At 39.7% G+C, this 22,946-nt stretch overlaps 1 protein-coding gene across 5 annotated transcripts in view; it reads left to right on the forward strand.

Moving 5' to 3' along the window:
- MAST2 (microtubule associated serine/threonine kinase 2) overlaps nucleotides 1-22,946 on the forward strand; it is a 257,689-nt gene that overhangs the window by 104,682 nt on the left and 130,061 nt on the right. For all 5 annotated transcript variants that reach the window (XM_030912620.1, XM_030912621.1, XM_030912622.1 and 2 more), the window contains one exon: nucleotides 1,983-2,014. In XM_030912620.1, the coding sequence (XP_030768480.1) occupies nucleotides 1,983-2,014 (32 nt within the window). The remainder of the gene's footprint in view (nucleotides 1-1,982; nucleotides 2,015-22,946) is intronic.

Genomic DNA, 22,946 nt, shown 5'->3' on the forward strand with positions numbered 1-22,946 from the left:
AATTCCAGCTACTTGGGAGGCTGAGGCAGGAGAACCGCTTGAACTCGGGAGGTGGAGGTTGCAGTGCCCCAAGATTGCACCATTACACTCCAGCCTGGGCAACACGAGTGAAACTCTGCCTCAAAAAAAAAGATTTAGGTTATCTGAGTATATGTACTTACCAGACTTATCAATCGGCATATGTGAGATGAAGTAATTTAAGATTTGTACAATTGAATGTTTGTAAATTTACCTAGAAAAACACACAAAAGAATTGCAATCAAATACTGAATTTTAGCAAAAATAATTTTGTAAAGTAAGTGAATTTTACAAAAATAAGGCATATTAAACTTATTGTGAAAAGTAAACCGGCTGGGCGTGGTGGCTCACACCTGTAATCCCAGCACTTTGGGAGGCCAAGGCGGGAGGATCACTTGAGGTCAGGAGTTTGAGGCCAGCCTGGCCAACATGGCAAAATACTAAAATACAAAAATACAAAAAAATTAGCTGGGCGTTGTGGTGCATGCCTGTAATCCCAGCTACTCAGGAGACTGAGGCAGGAGAATCGCTTGAACCCAGGAAGTGGAGGTTGCAGGGAACTGAGATCGGCCAGCCTGGGCGACAGTGTGAGACTCCATCTCAAAAAAAAAGAAAAGAAAAAAGCAAATCCATAAAACTTTTCGAAGAAAATATAAGCACATGTATTCATGACTGTGTAATCAGGGATATATTTCTTACATGGACAGTTGTTTTGGAGAACAATTTGGAATATCCAGTACTTTATGACTCAGTAGTTCAACGTCCAAGAAATATTTCCTACATGTGCACTAGGAAACAACTACAAGAATGTTTACAGGAGTATTGTTTTAATGGAGAAGAAAAAGATGGAAACAAAATTAAATTTCCATTTACTAGAGAATAGATAAATAAATATTGGTATATTCATAGACTGGACCACTGTCTGAAGATTAGTGAACTAAAGTGAAATATATCCACATGGGTGAATCTCCCAGTTTTCATAATGTTGGCTAATGTCAGCAGAGGAATACATATAATATTGTACCATGTATATATAATTTTAAAACATGTAAAACAATACTAATTTTTTATGAATCCAAAAACACATATGGAAAATATAAAAAACAAATTAAGAATAGTTGTTAATTTAGGACTGGTAGGAGGTGGGACTTGATACACTTGGAAAGCAAGTCACAGTGGCCCCAACTGTTATTGTAAAGGTTATTTCTTATGCCAGTGGTGTGTAAAGTCATGTCTTTGTTATATTATTTCCTATACTATTTTATTTGTCTAAAATATTTTCTAATTATCACCCACTGCCCTAATCCCATTTCATTCCTTCTGTATGCTTGCCACTAATGCCTTTTACAATTCAGCAGCAGTTAACGGCTGGCTTAGCGTGCCTGTAATCTACACTGGGGAGATGGTTCCATCTAGTGGGAAAAATGTTTCATGTGTTCTATGGGACATTCCTTTTAGGAAGGAAGAGTAAAAAAGTAATAGTTTGCCCGAGTCTAAGAGGCCGGGCACGGTGGCTCATGCCTGTAATCCCAGCACTTTGGGAGGCCGAGGCGGGTAGATCACGAGGTCAGGAGATGGAGACCATCCTAACACGGTAAAACCCTGTCTCTGCTAAAAACACACACACACACACACACACACACACACACACACACACACACACACACAGCCACGTGTGGTGGTGGTTGCCTGTAGTCCCAGCTACTCGGGAGGCTGAGGCAGGAGAATGACGTGAACCCGGGAGTTGGAGCTTGCAGTGAGTTGAGATCATGCCACTGCACTCCAGGCTGGGAGACAGAATGAGACTCTATCTCAAAAAAAAAGACAAAGAAAAAGTTGTTACTTAGAAATATATGACCTTTTCCATTATTAAGATAATACTGTGAATTTCCTAGGACATTTAGGTAGACCAACAGGTCTCAGATGGGTTCTTATTTCTAACTTGCGTATGTTTTGTTTTTCAGAAGGAGTTGAGCCTTCCAAGAAGAGGCAGCTTGTAAGTAGATGATTATTACCATTATGATTATGATCTCCTACTTAGGAACCCCTCTTGGGAACATTTCCCACTGTCATGTGGAAGAATCCCGCTCAGAAATATTTCTTTCTGTGTACTTGTATCTGAGCTAGGGAAGCCAGCAGGCCAACTGACTTCTCCCACTAGGTCAGATTTTCCCTCCTCCCCATTCCTCTCCACCTCCAAATCTCTCCTCTATCTCAGTTTTTGCATAACATTTTGGGAAAGTTACAACTTAAATGTTCACCACAGTCTTACACTTATGCTTTGGGATTTACTGAGTTTTAGTAGACTCAAGCTAAGGAGATAGGAATATTAAAATGGAAACCCTTTGCGTTTACATCTATCCCGTAGCATGGTATGAGGAGAAGACCAACTTTTCTGATAAGTTGAGGCAAGGGCAGCTAAGTTTGGAGACTACGTTGAATGGAATAGGTTCCCAACCTGTTTGGTTTTTTTCTGGCTTCAGGGTTAGGGGAGATTAATAAATAGTCTTTGTCCCTGGATTTTAATTTCTTATATTCTCTTGGACTGCTTTTCCTCTAGGAATTCGGTTGGGGCAGTATTAGAAATTTGGCCAATCAGAATCACCTGGAATGCTTGTTAAAGTGCGGAGTGTGAACTTAATACATTAAAATCTCTATGTTGGGGCCCAAAAACCTGTACTGTATATACCTACAACATACTCATCTTTACCATGATTTACTAGTAAAGTCACATCTGGGGAACCCTAAGGAAATAGAGCTGTGATAAAACAATGGCTTTTAAACTTTTCCTTAACAAAAAAAGAGATCAAATTAAGGAGGAGATCACAACAAGATTTATATTTATGTATTAAGTATACTTTACGTACACATCATATGCAATTTTTTTTTTTTTTTTTTTTTGAGACGGAGTCTCGCTCTGCCGCCCAGGCTGGAGTGCAGTGGCCTGATCTCAGCTCACTGCAAGCTCCGCCTCCCGGGTTCACACCATTCTCCTGCCTCAGCCTCCCGAGTAGCTGGGACTACAGGCGCCCGCCACGTCGCCCGGCTAGTTTTTTTTTTTTTTTTGTATTTTTAGTAGAGATGGGGTTTCACCATGTTAGTCAGGAGGGTCTCGATCTCCTGACCTCGTGATCCTCCTGTCTCGGCCTCCCAAAGTGCTGGGATTACAGGCTTGACCACTGCGCCTGGCTGCAATTTTTAAATGTATGAAACACATAGTAATTCTTTTTGTTACTGTCCATGTTAGGATTTTGTTTTGTGAAAAATGCTCTCGTGATTAAACTTTCCTCTGAGATTTTTGTGTAGCCTTTTGGGCTGTTTACGAAAGCTTATTTTGGTTTGATATGAAGAGACTTGAGTCAGAAAACTCATCAGGTTCAGTCTTGACCATGCCATTTAACTAGCTTTGTAAACCTAGACAAATCACTTTATCTTCCTAAACCTCAGTTGCCTTATCTATAAAATGAAAATAATGTTACCTGTGTTTTCTTCTTACTAAGCCTGTTAGAAGGATCATTTAATATATGTATAGTGCTTTATTATAGTTTAATTTTAATATGTATTAGTTTTAGAATTCTTAATGGGTTAAATTTGGATGAGTTCTATTATTTAAGAGGCACATTTTAAATTTTAAATTCGGTTTCTAGCAGTGAATATCAGGTCTAGCTTCACAAGTGTCCTGAGTCTTCTGTAAATGGCAAGGGCTCTCCCAGGACTCTTAGAGGAATGATACACTAAGTAGGTATGCATAACTGAAAAGGAGTAGCTTTTCAGCATCATAGTCAGCAAATATTTGTACTTGGTCATTTTTCTACTATTTCTGCCCTCCCCCCCTCTTTTTTTTTGGTTCCTTCTATTTGAAAACTGTTTGAGATTTGCCTTTTCTTAGTATTAAGTGAAATAAATTAAGACCTGAGACAGGTAGCTTCTTGCAGGAATGTGTGTCCTCAATGAATGGAGTTGCTGAGAAGAAGGAGAAGGAGGAGTATTCTTATTTTTATATTATATCAAAATAATTTTTTGGTTATTTTAGTGATATCTAAAGTTAAGCGTACTCTAACTGCCTTAAAAATGTTTAATTAATAAGGGTCAGAAATAGATTTTCCCTCCTCTTTTTGATAAAGTAACTCACATTTAAACAATTGATCACTCAGTAAATACACATTAATATCTACTCTGGGTCAGGTGCCATGGCTCACGCCTGTAGTCCCAACACTTTGGGAGGCCGAGGTAGTTGGATCACCTGAGGTCAGTAGTTCGAGACCCGCCTGACCAATATGGTAAAACCCTGTCTCTACTAAAAGTAAAAAAAAATTAGCCGGGCGTCGTGGCGTGCGCCTGTAGTTCCAGCTACTCAGGAGGCTGAGGCAGGAGAATTGCTTGAATCCAGGAGACAGGTTGCAGTGAGCTGAGATCACGCCACTGCACTCCAGCCTGAGCGACAGAATGGTACTCCGTCAAAATAAAAATATATATAAAAAAAAAAGCCTACTCTGTGCTGGGTAGAGTGATCTAAGTTCTGAGGCTGTTAAGATACAATTAGGTAAATTCTTCTCTTTTGAAGAGCTTACACTTAAGTAAGCCAGAAGTTTTTCAGTTCTTTAATATAAACAATATCCTTTCTTATCTCTAATATTAGAGGAGTAGAAAAAGTTTTGTTCTGGAATGAAGCAAGGAAACATGGGTACTAATACAGGCTTTGCCACTAACAAATTACGTGTGGCTTTAAAACAGGAACTCCCACTCCTGGACCTGAATTGCCATACTTGTAAAATGAAGGGATCGGCTACCTGATCTCTGTGCTTAGTCATCTCCCCGAACAATTGAAGTTCCATGGTCCCTCTTGTACACAGAACTGGGCAAGTCTTTGTAGGGAGTGTGCAGTAGGAGGCAAAGTACTGCTTAGCATTTGTAGTAAAGAAAACAGAAAGGTAAGAACCACAAAACAAGTACTTGAATAAGTTTAATTACTACAAAATTAGTTGTGTGGAAAAACTGATGTTAATAAAATGAGTGACTTACCATTTGCTCCACTGTTTCTTGTCCTCATAGCCTGATCTGGAAAATTTTTAAAGTTTCTATAATTGTCATTTAAGTCTTGGTCAGAAGGAGGGGGCATTATATTTGTGTCCCTGTTTGCCTCTTTCTCAGAATGGTTCTCCCAAGAGTAAATCCTATGGTGTGCTCATTCCAGGTTATAAAGGCCCGTTTCCATATCCTTCATGGGCGTAGAGAAATTTAGAATTTGCCTCTAGTTTGGTGTTCTTGTCCTTTGAGAGAGCATTTTTGTTAATTAATTTTTGAGGCTTTCAATTGCTATGCTTTTCCATGTAATATGTTAGTTGCATTAAAATGGACAGGAACTCAAATATGGGTTTCTAGACTTATGTGACAACTTGGCACTATACAAAATACACATTCTTCCACCCAACAAGTAATTCGTCCGAAGTCTCCAAATTGGTAAGTGAAAGTATAGCATGAAAATTAAGAGCTTGGGTTTGCAAGTCAGGCAGATGTGGATTTCAGTCTTGGCACTATTACTTACTAGATGTTTTTTGGTAAAAGCAGTTACTGTATTTTTGTCTTTTTGCCTCCATTCACTTTGTGATTTGCTCAAATCTTTCCATCCGTGCATCCACCATACTATATTATTTTAGTTCCAATTACATGTGGGCACTATTCTAGATACTGGAGATACAGTAGTGAATAAAACAGACAAGGTCCCTGTGCTCATGGAGTTTCCATTCTACTTAAGAGAGACAAAAACATGTATGATATGTTATATGGTACTTACTGCTATGAAGAAAAATAAAGCCAGATATAAGATAGGAGGATGTGTGTTTCTGTGGGGTGAGGGTTGAAATTTTAAATTTTAAATTGAACTGTCTAGGCTGGGTATGGTGGTTCACACCTGTAATCCCAGCACTTTGAGAGACTGAGGCAAGAGGATCGCTGGAGTCCAGGAGTTTGAGACCAGCCTGGGCAACATAGTGAGACTCTGTCTCTATAAAAATATTTTAAAAATCAAAAAAATTTGGATTGTCCAGGAATTTTCTCATTAAGGCAACATTTGAGCAGAGAACAGGAGTCTGGAATGAGTGATATTGAGATAGAGATAGATCCATAAATATATATATGTATATATTGTATATATTTATATGCTTATATAAGTATATATTTCTGTATTGTATACGTATTTATATATGTATACAATACACACACACACACACACACACACACATTTATAGTGACATTGGTCAGATTAGGGAAGAGAGCTGTTAAATTCCAATACGCAAAATGCAAACATCATCTATGCCTGCCACGATAAGGGCTTTATTGGGGCAAGGTGGTTATGAAAGTTCTTTTGGCCTGGCTTATACCATTTATTTTAGATGTAGCTTCCTGAAACTAAATCATTTTCATTTTTAGAGAGCTATTTCTTATTTAAACCCATCTGAGTATTTTTTTAATGCATTAAAAAATGTAGTTTAGAATATCAGACCTCAGGGAGTTGATAACATTGTTCAAAGTATACATATCTGTGAAAAGAAGATTTTGAAGTTCTAAAGTTACTTGTATCTGTTTACCCAGGCTAGAAGAGTTTTATATTTTACTTTTTCATAATTGAAGCAGCCCTGAATGACTTTTCTTGCCCAATGCTATGGAGGGGGCCTCTTTTTGGTGATTCCTTTCAAATAGGATTTTTTCTTTTTTCATTTTTTATTTATTTTTTTTTTATTATTATACTTTAAGTTCTAGGGTACATGTGCATAACGTGCAGGTTTGTTACATATGTATACTTGTGCCATGTTGGTGTGCTGCACCCATCAACTCGTCAGCACCCATCAACCAGTCATTTACATCAGGTATAACTCCCAATGCAATCCCTCCCCCCTCCCACCTCCCCATAATGGGCCCCGGTGTGTGATGTTCCCCTTCCAGAGTCCAAGTGATGTCGTTGTTCAATTCCCACCTATGAGTGAGAGCATGCGGTGTTTGGTTTTCTGTTGTGATAGTTTGCTGAGAATGATGGTTTCCAGCTGCATCCATGTCCCTACAAAGGACACAAACTCATCTTTTTTTATGGCTGCATAGTATTCCATGGTGTATATGTGCCACATTTTCTTAATCCAGTCTGTCACTGATGGACATTTGGGTTGATTCCAAGTCTTTGCTATTGTGAATAGTGCTGCAATGAACATACGTGTGCATGTGTCTTTATAGCAGTGTGATTTATAATCCTTTGGGTATATACCCAGTAATGGGATGGCTGGGTCATATGGTACTTCTAGTTCTAGATCCTGGAGGCATCACACTACCTGACTTCAAACTATACTACAAGGCTACAGTAACCAAAACAGCATGGTACCCGTACTAAAACAGAGATATAGACCAATGGAACAGAACAGAGTCCTCAGAAATAATACCACACATCTACAGCCATCTGATCTTTGACAAACCTGAGAAAAACAAGAAATGGGGAAAGGATTCCCTGTTTAATAAATGGTGCTGGGAAAATTGGCTAGCCGTAAGTAGAAAGCTTAAACTGGATCCTTTCCTTACTCCTTATACGAAAATTAATTCAAGATGGATTAGAGACTTAAATGTTAGACCTAATACCATAAAAACCCTAGAAGAAAACGTAGGTAATACCATTCAGGACATAGGCATGGGCAAGGACTTCATGTCTAAAACACCAAAAGCAACGGCAACAAAAGCCAGAATTGACAAATGGGATCTAATTAAACTAAAGAGCTTCTGCACAGCAAAAGAAACTACCATCAGAGTGAACAGGCAACCTACAGAATGGGAGAAAATTTTTGCAATCTACTCATCTGACAAAGGGCTAATATCCAGAACCTACAAAGAACTCAAACAAATTTACAAGAAAAAAACAACCCCATCAAAAGTGAGCAAAGGATATGAACAGACATTTCTCAAAAGAAGACATGCATACAGCCAACAGACACATGAAAAAATGCTCATCATCACTGGCCATCAGAAAAATGCAAATCAAAACCACAATGAGATACCATCTCACACCAGTTAGAATGGCAATCATTAAAAAGTCAGGAAACAACAGGTGCTGGAGAGGATGTGGAGAAATAGGAACACTTTTACACTGTTGGTGGGATTGTAAACTAGTTCAACCATTATGGAAAACAGTATGGCGATTCCTCAAATAGGATTTTTTCTTTTGCTGTTGTTATTTTGTTTGTTTTTATGACAGGGTCTCATTCTGTAGCCCAGGCTGGAGTGCAGTGGCGCAGTCTCACCTCACTGCAGCCTCGTCCTCCCTGGCCTCAGGAGATCTTCCCGCCACAGCCTCCTGAGTGGCTGGGGCCACAGGCACCTGCCACCACACGTGGCTAATTTTTGTATTTCTTGTAGAGATGGGGTTTCACTATGTTGCTCAGGCTGGTCTGGAACTCCTTAGCTCAAGCCTGCCTTGGCTTCCCAAAGTGCTTAGATTACAGGCAGGAACCACCATGCCGGGTGATTGTTTATTTTGTTTGTGAATTTCAGCACCAGTACCTAGACCCTACATTTGGGAGCTTAATGTAAATAATGCTTATGTCTCCACTTACCCTGAAAGTAAAGCTTTTCTAATACTCATTAGGCTTAAGATAATTTTCCTTATATTTCATGAAATGTCTTGCTTTATTTCTTAGAGGCTATGAGCAGTCAATTGAGATAATGCACTGTAGGAGTGGAGAGGTTGCTGTTGGTTGTATTCATCATGGGGTATGTGTATATGTGTGTGTTGATATTATTAACATTGCTGGTGTGTAGTCTTTAGTGCCCTTGGGGATAGTTAACCTTTTGTTTTGTCAGCTTACTTATTTGGGCAGTGGACTTGGATACCAGATATTGGATGAAAGTAAATGTCTGGTGTCTGCAGTGATAGGCACTGCATAGTGGGCAGGGAGGAGTTCCTGGGCTTCAGGGATGCGATGCGTCAAACTTTGCTCCTGTGAAACTGACAGCGTCATGTATTTTCCCATTCTGATGCAACTTGATGCCTGGATCAATGCTTCTGGAAAATGTGCTAAAAAGAGATACCACCTGCTGCATACACATAGTAAACCCTTTGTTGAGGTATCAGTAGTGTCTGATATAGGGCTTCAGTTTTTCTGTGGGGCTTTGAAAATCAGGAAATTTTGCAGCCTTTCAAGACTCTGAATGCCAGAGTGATAGCTTTGTGTTACATTTAAGACCCTGTCTTTTAAAAATTGGTCTTATATAGGAAGTCATTTTATATAGGTTCTCTTAAGTGTCCAATGGGAAGGCAGGACATAGCAGAGGTTGGGAGGGAAGTAGACGTAGTCATCACTCATATCTCTACAGGGAACCATTTTGTTGTTAAAAAATGGACTTAGTTGTCAGTGAGCTTTGCCTGTGTAGGTGGGATCTGAAAATGCTTGAGAACCCGTTTTTGTTACTGTATGTTGAGAATAGTTATTGTTATGCTCATTATCCCCACATTTGTATTGCTAGATCTCATAACTGTCCATTCACCATAATGTGACTGGATATCTCAGAGACATCTGAACTGTAGCATTTATGAATCTGAAGTCATTGTCTTTCTCAAAAATCAGGTCCTCTCTTACACTCTAGCTCACTAAATGGTACTGCTTCCTCAAGGTAGGAAATTTAGTTATTCTTGTTGCTGTGCTCTTCCTTACACTCACAAGTCTTTTCTGTTATACCTCTCAAATATCTCTTGGTGTTCTGTCTTTATTTTTATCTTATTTTATTTTTTTGAGGCAGAGTCTTGCTCTGTCCCCCAGGCTGGAGTGCAGTGGTGCAATCTCGGCTCACTGCAAACTCCGCCTCCTGGGTTCAAGCGATTCTCCTGCCTCAGCCTCCCAAGTAGTTGAGACTACAGGCGCCCGCCACCACGCTCGGTTAATTTTTTTAATTTTTAGTAGAGATGGGATTTCACCGTGTTAGCCAGGATGGTCTGGATCACCTGACCTCGTGATCTGCCCGCGTCGGCCTCCCAAAGTGCTGGGATCACAGGTGTGAGCCACCTCGCGCTGGGCTTTTTTTTTTTTTTTTTTTTTTTTTTTGAGACGGAGTCTCGCTCTGTCGCCCAGGCTGGAGTGCAGTGGCCGGATCTCAGCTCACTGCAAGCTCCGCCTCCTGCGTTTACGCCATTCTCCTGCCTCCCAGTCCCGAGTAACTGGGACTACAGGCGCCCGCCACATCGCCCGACTAGTTTTTTTGTATTTTTTTAGTAGAGACGGGGTTTCACCGTGTTAGCCAGGATGGTCTCGATCTCCTGACCTCGTGATCCACCCGTCTCGGCCTCCCAAAGTGCTGGGATTACAGGCTTGAGCCACCGCGCCCGGCCGCGCTGGGCTTTTTTATTTTATATTTTTTGCGACAGAGTCTTGCTGCCTCACCCGGGCTGGAGTGCAATGGCACGATCTCAGCTCACTGCAGTCTCTGCCTCCCAGGTTCAGTGTTTCTTCCGCCTCAGCCTCCTGAGTAGCTGGGACTACAGACGCGTGCCAACACACCCGGCTAATTTTTTGTATCTTTAGTAGAGATAGAGTTTCACCATGTTAGCCAGGATGGTCTCAATCTGACTTTGTGATCCACCTGCCTCGGCCTCCCAAAGTGCTGGGATTACAGGCTTGAGCCACAGTGCCCGACTGGTGTTCTCTCTTTCTTTATACTACCACTGGTATGTCCAGATAGTCCCAGCCATTGTAATCTCCTGCCTCTGCTACTGCCATAACCTCCTAACTGGCCTTTCTTTATGTGGCATTGCTCACCCTCAGTCTACCTATCATATAATAGCCAGGAAAAGCTTTTTAAAATGCGGATTTCATTATTATATATTCATTTAAACTTTTTTGGTGAATATTTTTTTGAAACAGAATCTCACTTTGCCACTCAGGTTGGAATACAGTGGTGTGATCACAGCTCACTGCAGCCCCATCCTTCCTGAGCTCAGGTGGTACTCACACCTCAGTCTCCCAAGTAGCTGGGACCACAGGTGCATGCCGCCACACCCAGCTAAGTTTTATACTTATTGTAGAGATGGGGTTTTGCAATGTTGCCCTGGCTGGTCTTGAACTCCTGGGCTAAAACTATCTGCCTTCCTCGGCCTTCCAAGGTTCTGAGATTACAGGTGTGAGCCTCTGCACCTGGCCTTTGGTGAATTTTTTCTTACTCTTAGGATCACACCTGACTGTCTATACAATGTGGTTGCTATATTTGTCTCCATGTTTTGCACAATATGTTCTCTGTACCTGGAATTTTTGTTTTGTTTTGTTTTGTTTTGTTTTGTTTTGTTTTGTTTGAGACAGAGTCTCACTCTGTTGCCAGGCTGGAGTGCAGTGATGTAATCTCGGCTCACAGCAACCTCTGCCTCCCTGATTCAAGCAATTCTCCTGTCTCAGACTCCCAAGTAGCTGAGACTACAGGTGCATGCCACGACACCCAGCTAATTTTTATTTTTTTTAGTAGAGACAGGGTTTCACCACATTGGTCAGGCTGGTCTCGAACTCCCAGCCTCAGGTGATCAAGCGATTCTCCTGTCTCAGCCTCTGGAGTAGGTGGGACTACAGGTGTGCGCCACTCTGCCGAGCTAATTTTTGTGCTTTTAGTAGAGACGGAGTTTCACCATGTTGGCCATGATGGTGTCAATCTTTTGACCTCGTGATTCACCTGCCTCGGCCTCCCAAAGTGCTGGGATTACAGGCATGAGCCCCCATGCCCAGCCGGAATGTTATTTTTCCATCTATACCAGTCTGGTTCCTACTCATCTTTCAAGTCCCAGCTTACATCTCACTTCCTTATGAAAGGCTTTCCTGACCTCTCCCACACCTTGCTGTCTGTAGACTAAGTTGGGTTTCCCAGAACATACTTTCATTAAACCCTCTACTTTTTCTTCATAGCTCTTACATCAGTTGTAGATAAAGAACTGTTTGTCTGCCTTCTCCCATTGAGTAGCGTATTAGTGTTAGCTCAGGCTGCTGTAACAAAATACCACATGCTTAAATAACAAAAATTCATTTTCTCACAATTATGCAAACTAGGAGTCCAAGAAGGTGACAACATGCTAGGTTTCTGGTAAACCTCTCTTTCTGGCTTGCAGAGAGTGGCCTTCTTGCTGTGTGCTCACATGGCCTTTATGTGGTACACTAGCCTGAGGATAGGGGCATAGATCTCTCGCTTCTTCTTTTTCTTCTTTCTTCTCCCTCCTTCCTTGTTTCTTCCTCCATTTTCAAGGCCACCAGTCCTATAGGATTAGAGCCCACCCCATGACCTCATTTAACCTTATTTATTTCCTAAAGAACATATATGGAAATATAGTCAGATTGGGGGTGAAAGCTTTAACATGAATTTTGGGGAGACACAGTTTAGTCCATAGCAGATGGTAAGCTCTGTGAGGTCAGGACCATGTTGTGTGGTACAATACGCTGACCCCATGGCCTGCTATAGAGTTTAACACAAATTGGCAATCATTTGAGCTTGTTCCAAACATTGGTGTGGTCTGGCACAAGAATACAAGTAGAGCTATACATGTTTAATTGTTTAAAATAGAGCTACCAAGTTGTAAAATAAAATAAATATGTTTTATCCTCCTACCTCTAGAGATATAGTTGCATAATAACAAATTTTGAAATAGGTATAAAGCTATCGCTTTTTAAAAAATAGGCACATGTTAAATATTTAACTCATTATTAGTAAGAGAATATGGCAGATATATTAGCCAGTTTAAAGAAGTGAAAGAACCACAAAATGGTATGTGTTATGTGTATGTGTAGTGTTGAAATAAATTTATTATTTATTACAAAATTGAGTTTTTCCATGGAGAGAAGGGAAGTCAGTTGCACCTTCACTGTACAGAATTTATCAGCATGCCTATAGACAAATATTATTTTGTGGACCGGATGTACTGGCTCACACCTGTAATCCCAGCACTTTGGGAGGCTGAGGCAGGAAGATCACTTGAGCCCAGGAGTTTGAGACCAGTCTGGGCAATGTAATGAGACCCTGTCTCTGCAAAAGTTTTTTTTTTTAAAAAATTAGCCAGGATGGTGGTGACTGCCTGTAGTCCTAGCTACTTAGGGGACTGAAGTGGGAAGATTGCGTGAGCCTGGGAGATTGAGCCTGGGAGATTGAGCCTGCAGTGAGCCATGATTGTGCTACTGTACTCCACACTGCATGACAGAGAGAGATCCTGTTTCAAAAAAAAAGAAAAAGAAATTATTTCACATAACATCAGTTACTTATAACTTACAGAGTTGTAAAGTAGCTCAAAGACAATAAAAGACAAACTAGAAGAGTATTCTCTGAATAATGCAGAGTCTTTTATTGGAAATATCTAGTAACCTTTTTTCTTTTTTAACTTTTTCCAATTTTTTTTTTTTTAATAACCTCCTACCTTTTCATCTAAAATAATCTGAAACATTTTTGGTCAAAAAAAAAGGGTGGTCTCATTGGGTTTGGCCTGATTATTTGCATAGTGTAGCCAGAATATTAATTTACCATAAGGCCTTCTTAAGTTTGCTTTGCTGTAAATTTTTATAAAGAATCTCAGATTGGACTTTTAAAGGCCTCTATTATTTGTATTTCGAGGCTAGGAAGGCAAGCCTAAGAAACTATCACATTTCACTTGTAATAACTATAAATTTGGGTGAAGGGTCCTGGGCCTTCCAGGAAGTGACCTTCCTTACCATCTGTAAGTCTGGACCCTGTAAAACCAGATACCAGGCCAGTTTTGCCAGGAAGGTTTTGTAAGTATTGGCTCTCTAAAGTCAACCATAGTTCCTTAAAAGTGGTTTGTTATACCTGATCAAATGAGCATGATTCTGAAATGCGACCTTTCAGGCAAGCCCTTTGTTGGACAGTGAGTTTTTACAACATTCTGGTCAAAAGGAGAACAGATTCTTGTTAGCCCTATTCAAATAACTGTATTGCCTTGAACTGTATGGAGACTCAGTAAGACGTTCTTAATTCTGGGTTAGGGGAGGGTCAGTGAGAATCAGATGTGATTTAGGAATGTTTCATTTTACAAGAGCAAAGTCTACTTAATTGTTAAGAGTTATAGATAGCTTAACAAGGAATACAGCTGGCTCCCTTGCATATTAGAAAATGGACATTAAAATAATATTTCAAACAAGTTACTATAATCATTTCTTATAGTTCATACAGTTCTGTGTACCTAATTCTTATTTCACTGGATCTTAGGTTAGTAGTTGGCTTCTTAACTAAAAAAAGTTCTGGAAATTCTGATTCAGTCCACTGGAATGGTCTGGAAGTTGTCCAGTTGTCCAAGCTATGCCATTTGAAGCCTGTCTATTCTTTGATGTGTCAGTAGTTTTAAAATACCTGCCGCAGTCCTTTTCCATGGAGCTCTGAGATAACTCTTCTTTGTTGAAGACACAGACTCTGGCTTCTAGTTGACAGGCCTCAGCACAAAACAGAATCTCTCTGCATGTGACAGAGTCTCATAAGAATAATGCAACTAACAAGGAAATTAAGTTGTTTTTGTCACATGTAAAATGAAAATAATATGGCCAGTCCAAAAACTTGCAGCAAACTGTAAGAGATTATTGCAAATAAGACAGTGAAGGTTACATCTGATTTAGAAAACACAGATAAACGTAATTTTAGAGAGGGAGAAATCTTCATGTATAACATATAATATTCTTGTGGTATTATACAGATACCAAAAACATACCAAAAATATACTAAGGGTATCAAGTAAAGAGATTTAGTGGGTCTGGAATATCTGCACATCTATATTTTCTGTCCTGTACATCTATATTTTTATAGAACTCCACTGACCTAGAAGGTGCTGGATTCAAATGTTAAAAGTAAGGTTGTTACCAAGTAAACATTTTCAATTTTTATTATTTATTTATTTATTTTGAGACGAGGTATTGCTCTGTTGCCCAGGCTGGAGTGCAGTGGCTCTGTCATAGCTCACTGCAGCCTCAACCTCCTGGGCTCAAGTGATCTCCTGTTTTAACTTCTCAAGTAGCTGGGACTATAGGCATGCATCACCATGCCCAGCTTATTTATTTCATTTAATTTATTTTAATTTTTTGCAGTTGGGCGAGGTAGAGATAGGGTCTTGTAATGTTCCCCAGGCTGATCTCCAACTCCTGGGCTCAAGCGATCCTCCTGCCTCCCAAAATGTTGGGATTACAGATGTGAGCCACCACACCTGGCCAGTATTTTAGATAATAACTGAAATTAAGACTGAAAATGCTTCTTCCTGTAAGAGATTAAAAAAAAAATAAGAAGACTGAAAACACTAAACTTTTGTTCCTAAAATCTGGCAGAGTTCTATCAGAACTCAGAAACATTGTGGCTAATGAAGACATTTACAAATCTCTAGGAGTTTTCCATTAATCATACAATAACTAGAATATTTATAGTAATAGCATTTTACCCATACAACTTTAACCTAGGGAACACTGAACGTGTCTTCTGGTAGACAACTTTTCTCATGAAATTCATTAATAACAAAATAGTAAACCTAATTATTTCTAACATTTCTCTAAAAAGGAGAAAACACGTCTTTGTGATTTTGCCGAGGATGTTTTAGTATATCTCAGAGATAGTTTTTGGTATTAAAAATACACTGACCCTAGCACTTTGGGATGCCAGGGTGGGAGGATCACTTGAGCTCAGGAGTTTGAGATCACGCCAGGCAACTTGGTGAAACCCTGTTTGTACAAAAATATATAAAAGTTAGCTGGGCATGGTAGTGCACACCTGTGGTCCCAGCTACACAGGAGGCTGAGGTGGAAGGATTGCTTGAGCCTGGGAGGTGGAGGCTGCAGTGGACTAAGATCATGCCACTGCACTCTAGCCTCGGTGACAGAGTGAGACCCTGTCTCAAATTAAAAAAAAAAAAAAAAAAAAAACACTGAAAGTTTTATTTTATTATTTTCTACACGTAGGATCTGATTTGGGAAAAACAAATCTTCAAAGAAACACTTAAGATAGGATTGTTGGTGCTTAAGAAATAATACCTGGTTACTTATTTAACCTAAGTGACAGTAAAACATTTATAAACAAACATAGAAAGTAACACAATTTTAAATAACTGTAGTTTTTTTTTATGAGGAACCCTATGCTTGCTTGATTAAGGACATGGTAAGTCAGCATGAAGCACAGAGAATTTTTCTAGCATGACACAAAATATTTGCTATCTAGGCATATTACACAACATAAAAGAATAACTTTAATATTGTAGGTAATGGCAGTAAACAGTTAACCAAGGACATGGACTCACCAAAATTGAATAAATTATTTGCTAAGATTTTAACCAGTTTTAGCTTTTCAGACTCAGGTATTATAAACCATGACAGTCAAAATTCACATTCCAAGTTTTGCCCTTCATTAGTTTTCATGTTCTGTAACAGACTTACGCTTTACTTGAGGACAAGTTCAGGGGTTCTCAAGGTCAAAATTAATTTGATAATGAGTACTAAGATGTTATTAAGATGCAGTGGATTTTTAGTGTTATCATCAAATGAATCAGTAAATATTTTTTAATGTTTCAGTTTCCATTTTCAGTACTGTAATTATTGATAGTTATATCCTACAGAAACAATTTGGGGTCCTTTGTTTTGTTTTATGAATTTTGGCAAATACATATACCCGTGTAACTACAACCACAATTAATAGATAGAGCATTTTTGTTACCCTCAAATATTCCTTCTGTAGTTTTGCAGTCAATCCCATCTTCCACGTCTTGGCCTCAGGCAACCACTGATCTGTTGTTTGGCACTACAGATTAGCTTTGCCTGTGGTAGAATTTCATATAAATGAACACGTCAAACAACATGCTTTTTTGTATCTGGCTTCCTTTATGTTTCAGTATTTCCTTTTGTGACTATAGCACTATTTGATGGATATTTGGGTTGTTTCTAGTTTTTGGATATTATGAATAAAGCTGCTATAATCATTCATGTGTAAGTTTTTTTTTTATGGGCATATGTTTTCATTTCTCTTGGGTGTATACCTGGGATTGGTCAACCCATAAAATCAGTGTCCCACTCTGCTGCCACAGATGGGAATAACTTAGCCATAAATAAATATAAAACAAAACCCAGTTGTGTAAAGGAAAATTAAAATTAGAAATGTGGAGATTCCATAAACTTCTGTGTTCATCTGGGAGCCAACTTCAGATTGCCACTTCACATTTACCTGTGGGAACCAAGCACTGATGAACATGGATGGTCCACATGAGGTGTACTTCTCTGATGTGACTCACAGGTTAATTCTTTGGGCATTCGGTGGAAGACTTCCAAAACTGTTTAACAGTTTTTTTTTAAAAAGTAAAAACAAAAAATCATGGCTTTCATCCAGATATAAAATGAAAACATTCAAAGATGAAAGAAAAACAGCATATCATCAAAGATGGAAACAGGCAAATATTACAACCAATTCTATTATCAATTTTTATACAATTGAAAATGGCAAAATGTCAAAAATGATAGTTGAATTAATACTGCACGGGTCTATGTGTTCATCTATTTAAATGAGAAATAAAGTAAAGACAAATTCACAAATTATTAAAGTAGTTACACTTTTATTTGGCTTTATTTTTAGCAAAATCGTTATTTGTAATCAATAATTTCTTATACATTTTATTCTTTTAATAACAATGCCAAATGAAACAGACTTTCTTGAATGACTATATTTCTTAGATTTTTTTTTTTTTTTGAGACCGAGTCTTGCTCTGTCACCTAGGCTGGAGTGCAGTGGCACTGCCACCTCTGCCTCCCTGGTTCAAGGAATTCTTGTGCCTCAGCCTCCTGAGTAGCTGGGACTGCAGACACTGGCGCCACCACACTTGGCTAATTTTTGTGTTTTTAGTAGAGATGGGGGTTTCACCATATTGGCCAGGCTGGTCTTGAACTCCTGACCTCAAGTGATCCGCCCTCCTTGGTCTCCCAAAGTGCTGGGATTACAGGTGTGAGCCACTGCACTCAGCCTCTTAGATTTTTGTTTTAATATTTACTGGTTTATAGGATATTGCAAAGGATAGAGATGAAGAGATTCATAGGGTGAGTTACTGGGGAAGGGGGAGGGAGCTTCTATGCCCTCCCCAGCCTTGCCACTTCAGTAACTTCCACGTGTTCAGCTATCCTGAAGCTCACTGAACCCTGTCCTCTTGGGTTTTTATGGAAGCTTCATGAAGTCAGTATTTCTTGCCCAAGGTATAGGGCCCCAGGTATGGGAGAGCCTTAAGACCCACAGTCAGAAAGGTTGGGGAACATTAAAGTGCAAGGAGAGCTGGAGAAGGTCAGAGGCCTGCCCCTGAGGCCTAACACAGCCAACATTCTAACAAAAGACTATAACTAGGGCTATATGATTTATGAGCCAGAAACTGTAGATTAAAACCAGTATGTATATCATAACACCACAAGTCACCCCCTAGTTTGTGACCACAGATCTTTTATATCAAAAAATATTTGTATATGCAATCATTAATGGTTAGTTCAGTACGTCATATTGTATGAATGTCTCCCAGGATGAGGCCATTCAGGTTTGGAAGTTTCCTAAATCTTGTCAAGTTCCAAAAGCAGGTTTGGCCTTGGTAAACATACAGCTTCATACTTCCATGCATCTGGAATAATTGAGCTTGAGACAGTGTCATCTTTTGTATTTAGACTCTTTTGGGCTGTTAACATAACACTGAATTTTCCTCAGTTAGTAACCCTAACTCATTTATTCACTTCTTTACTCTCAGCTATGGTTTCTCCTCTCCGTTTATACCCAAACCTTTTCACCTTTGAAAGGGACATTAGAATCTCTCTTGTGCGGTTCCAGATTGCAGGCAGCAATACAAGTCTAGGAGTAGGTCCTCCTCAGACCACTCCCATTCAGATAGGGCAAAGTTATATAGGAGCAGAACTTGTGAGCTGTTTTTACCATCAGGCAATATAGCTGCATTCACTGTTAGTCCCACTTTTGCTAAATGGGGTGAAAGCACTACCCACCCCAGTAATGTTCTTAGGAATTTTGCCTTTAGGTTTAAAGTTACAGTTTTTTCTTAGAAATCATCCCTGATGTTTCAGAAACTTGTAGTTGCAACCCTGGTCCTAGGACCACTGCATCAAGTGGGAGAGAAAAAAATAAATTTTTAAAATGTGATTTGGGGAGGAAAGAAAACTATAGGCTAGACAAAGTGGCTCATAGCTGTAATCCCAGCACTTTGGGAGGCCAAGGCGGGAGGATTGCTTGAGTTCAGGAGTTTGAGACCAGCCTGGGCAACATGGCAAAACCTGGCTCTACCAAAAATACAAAAAATTAGCTGGGTATGGTGGCGCTTGCCTGTCGTCCCAGCTACTTGAGAGGCTGAGGTGGGAGGATCTCTTGAGCCCTGGAAGCGGAGGTTGCGGTGAGCTGTGATCACGCCACTGCACTCCAGCCTGAGCAACAGAGCAAGACCCTGTCTCAAAAAAACAAACAGGGCCAGGCACAGTGGCTCACGTTTGTAATCCCAGCACTTTGGGAGGCCAAGGCAGGCAGATCACCTGAGGTCAAGAGTTGGAGACCAGCCTGGCCAACATATAGTGAAACCCCCTCTCTACTAAAAATACAAAAAAATTAGCTAGGCGTGGTGGTGCATGCCTGTAGTCCCAGCTACTTGGGAAGCTGAGGCAGGAGACTTGCTTGAACCTGGGAGACGGAGGTTGCAGGGAGCCGAGATGGCTCTGCTGCACTCCAGCCTGGGCGACAGAGTGAGACTCCATCTCTCAAAAACAAGCAAATAAACAAAAACAAAAGCAAAAACAAGAAAAGAAAAAGAAAAAATTATAGTGGTTATACAAGTGCACTCCTCCTTGGTAAGAATTGTGTAGTTATACTAGCGTCCTCCCTAGGTCCCTCTTCCCCAGATCAACCAGAAAAACAGAAAAAGTCCCACATTAAGTGTTAGTACATACATCCTTATGATCGCCTGTAAACCAGCCCTTCATGCTTTTTATCTCCACCTGTTTTAGACAACCAGCGTTTCAATTGCCCATTCTACTTCTCTGTCAAACTATTACTCTAAGGAGGATATCTCACTCTGTCCATTGTTGGACACTATGGGCTGTACAGTGTGTTCCTTGGTCTGAAGAAATGATGGTGGGCCATCCAAATCCATGCAATATCTTGGGTTCTGTTTTTTTTTTTTTTTTTTTTTTTTTTTTTAATGGTACTCTGAGTATTTTTATCTTCCATGGGATAAGCAAAGCCCACTCCAGAGTCAGTGTCTATTCCCGTCAAGACCTATTTGTAGCTCCCAGGGCTACCAGCATCAGTCTCATTTGCCAGCCATATTCAGGGCCTTCTTACCAGAGAATCTGCCCCATAGCCATCAGCAATCTCTGTCTCTATTGCTGAGAAACAGAACAGTTCTTTCCGGCACTTTGGACCTGAAAGGGTGCAAAAGGATCATGTCTAGATTCAGCTCATCTCTGCACTGCTGCAGTGCCCCCATACTCACTTTTTTTCAGGGACTGAGGTAGCCACCTCAAGGGAGCACATGGGATGTCTACTTACCGATCCCTGTCACCTTAATGCATCCCTCAAATCTCCTTAGGGCCATGCTCCATATGAGCATTCTTTTACCAGGCCAGATTTCCATTGTCCTCTCTCCTGAGTGTATAGCCAAGCCATTGGTTACCTCGTATGAGGTCGGTAAAGACCCAAACACAGGGGCTTCTACCATTGTTCAGTTTTTCCATCAGTCACTGTTAGAAAAATAGAATGCAATGCAGCCCACCAAGCAGATCTGTTTTTACCTTCTTTGATCAGAGGAGCAGTCTTCCAAAGCAGGATGGTTTTCATTTACTTTGGAATTGCCATCCATGAACCAAGCAGCTCTTGGTCAGATTTTTTTTTTTTAAATTAAATTCTATTTAGAGGAAATTTGCTCTGCTGAAGCAATAGAAGTTAGAATTGGCCAGAATTGGCCAAAAATGTTTTCTTCTCTTTTCTTTCCTTTTTTTTTTTTTTTTTTTTTTAAAGATTCAGGGATACGTGCAGTTTTGCTACATGGATATATAGTGTAATGCTGGGATTTCGGCTTCTAGTGAACGCAGCAGTCAAATAGTGAGCATAATACTCAATAGGTAGTTTTTCTATGCTTGCCACGCCTCTTCTCCCCTTTTGGAGTCCCCAGTGTCTATTGTTTCCATCTTTATGACCACACGTACCCATTGTTTAGCTCTCACTTATAAGTGAGAACACATGGTATTTGATTTTCTGTTTCTGAGTTATTTCATATAGAATAATGGCCTCCAGCTACAGCCATATTGCTACAAAGGAAAGGATTTCATTCTATTTATGCCTGCATAGTATTCCATGGTATATATGTACCACATTTTCTTTATGTAATCCACTGTTGATGGGCACCTAGGTTGATTTCATGAATTTGCTGTTGTGAATGGTGCTGCGATAAACGTACCAGTGTAGGTGTCTTTTTGATAAAATAATTTTCTTATGCTATGTCATAAGGCCCAAGGGGAAAAAAAGAGCTTTACAAATAAAAAAGTTTTTTTTTTTTTTTATGATTTCTTTTCCCAGTCCGGCACAATGGCTCATGCCTGTAATCCCAGCACTTTGGGAGGCCGAGGCAGATGAATCACGAGGTCAGGAGTTCAAGACCAACCTGGCCAACATGGTGAAACCCTGTCTCTACTAAAAATACAAAAATTAGCCAGGCGTGGTGGTGTGCTCCTGTAGTCCCAGATACTTGGGAGGCTGAGGCAGAAGAATTGCTTGAACCTGGGAGCCAGTGGTTGCCGTGAGCCGAGATCGTGCCACTGCACTCCAGCCTGGGTGGCAGAGCGAGGCTCTCTCTCAGAAGAAAAAAGAAAAAAAATAAGATTTCTTTACTCTTAGGTAGATAGCCAGTAGAGGGATTGCTAGATCAAGTGGTAGTTCTATTTTTAGATCTGTGAGAAATCACTATACTATTTTCTGTAGGGGTTGAACTAATTTATATTCCCACCAACAGTATATAAACATTCCCTTTTCTCTGCATCCTCACCAATATCTGTCATTTTCCATTCTGACTGGTATAAGATGGTATCTCATTGTGGTTTAATTTGCATTTCTCTAATGATTAGTGATGTTGGATTTTTTTTCATGAGTTTATTGGTCACTTGTCTTCTTTTGTGTCTGTTCGTTTCTATTGCCTACTTTTTAGTAGATTTATTTGTTTTTTTTCTTATGATTTAAGTTCCTTATAGATTCTGGATGTTAGTCCTTTGTTGGATGCATAGTGGGCAGATATTTTCTCCCATTCTATGGGTTGTTTTTTTACTCTGTTGATTGTTTCCTTTGCTGTACAGAAGCTCTTTAGTTTAATTAAGTGTCATTTGTCCATTTTCGTTTTGGTCGTATTTGTTTTTGAGGTCTTAATCATCAATTATTTGCCTAGGCCAATGTCCAGAAGAGTTTTTCCTGGGTTTTCTTTTAGAGTTTTTATAGTTTCAGGTCTTAAATTTAAATTTTTAATCCATCATGTTTTAATTTTTATATATGATGAGAGATAGGGGTCCAGTTTCATTCTTCTGCATATGGCTAGCCAATTTTCCCAGCACCATTCATTGAATGGAGTGTCCTTTCCCCATTGATTATTTTGGTCAACTTTGTTGAAGATCAATTTACTGTAGGTGTATGGATTGACTTCTGGGTTCTCTGTTTTATTTCATTGAGCTATGTGTCTTTTTGTACCAGTACCATGATGTTTTGGTAACTATAGCCTTATAGTATAATTAGAAGTTGAGTAATGTGATGCTTCCAGCTTTGTTATTTTTGCTTACGATTGCTTTCACTGTGTGGGCTCTCTTTTGGTTCCATATGAATTTTGGAATAGTTTTTTCTGGTTCTGTGAAAAATGACATTGGTAATTTGATTAAAATTGCTTTGGGCAGTATAGTCATTTT

The sequence above is a fragment of the Rhinopithecus roxellana genome, chromosome 12, assembly GCF_007565055.1.
Source record: "Rhinopithecus roxellana isolate Shanxi Qingling chromosome 12, ASM756505v1, whole genome shotgun sequence".
NCBI classification, from domain to species: domain Eukaryota; kingdom Metazoa; phylum Chordata; class Mammalia; order Primates; family Cercopithecidae; genus Rhinopithecus; species Rhinopithecus roxellana.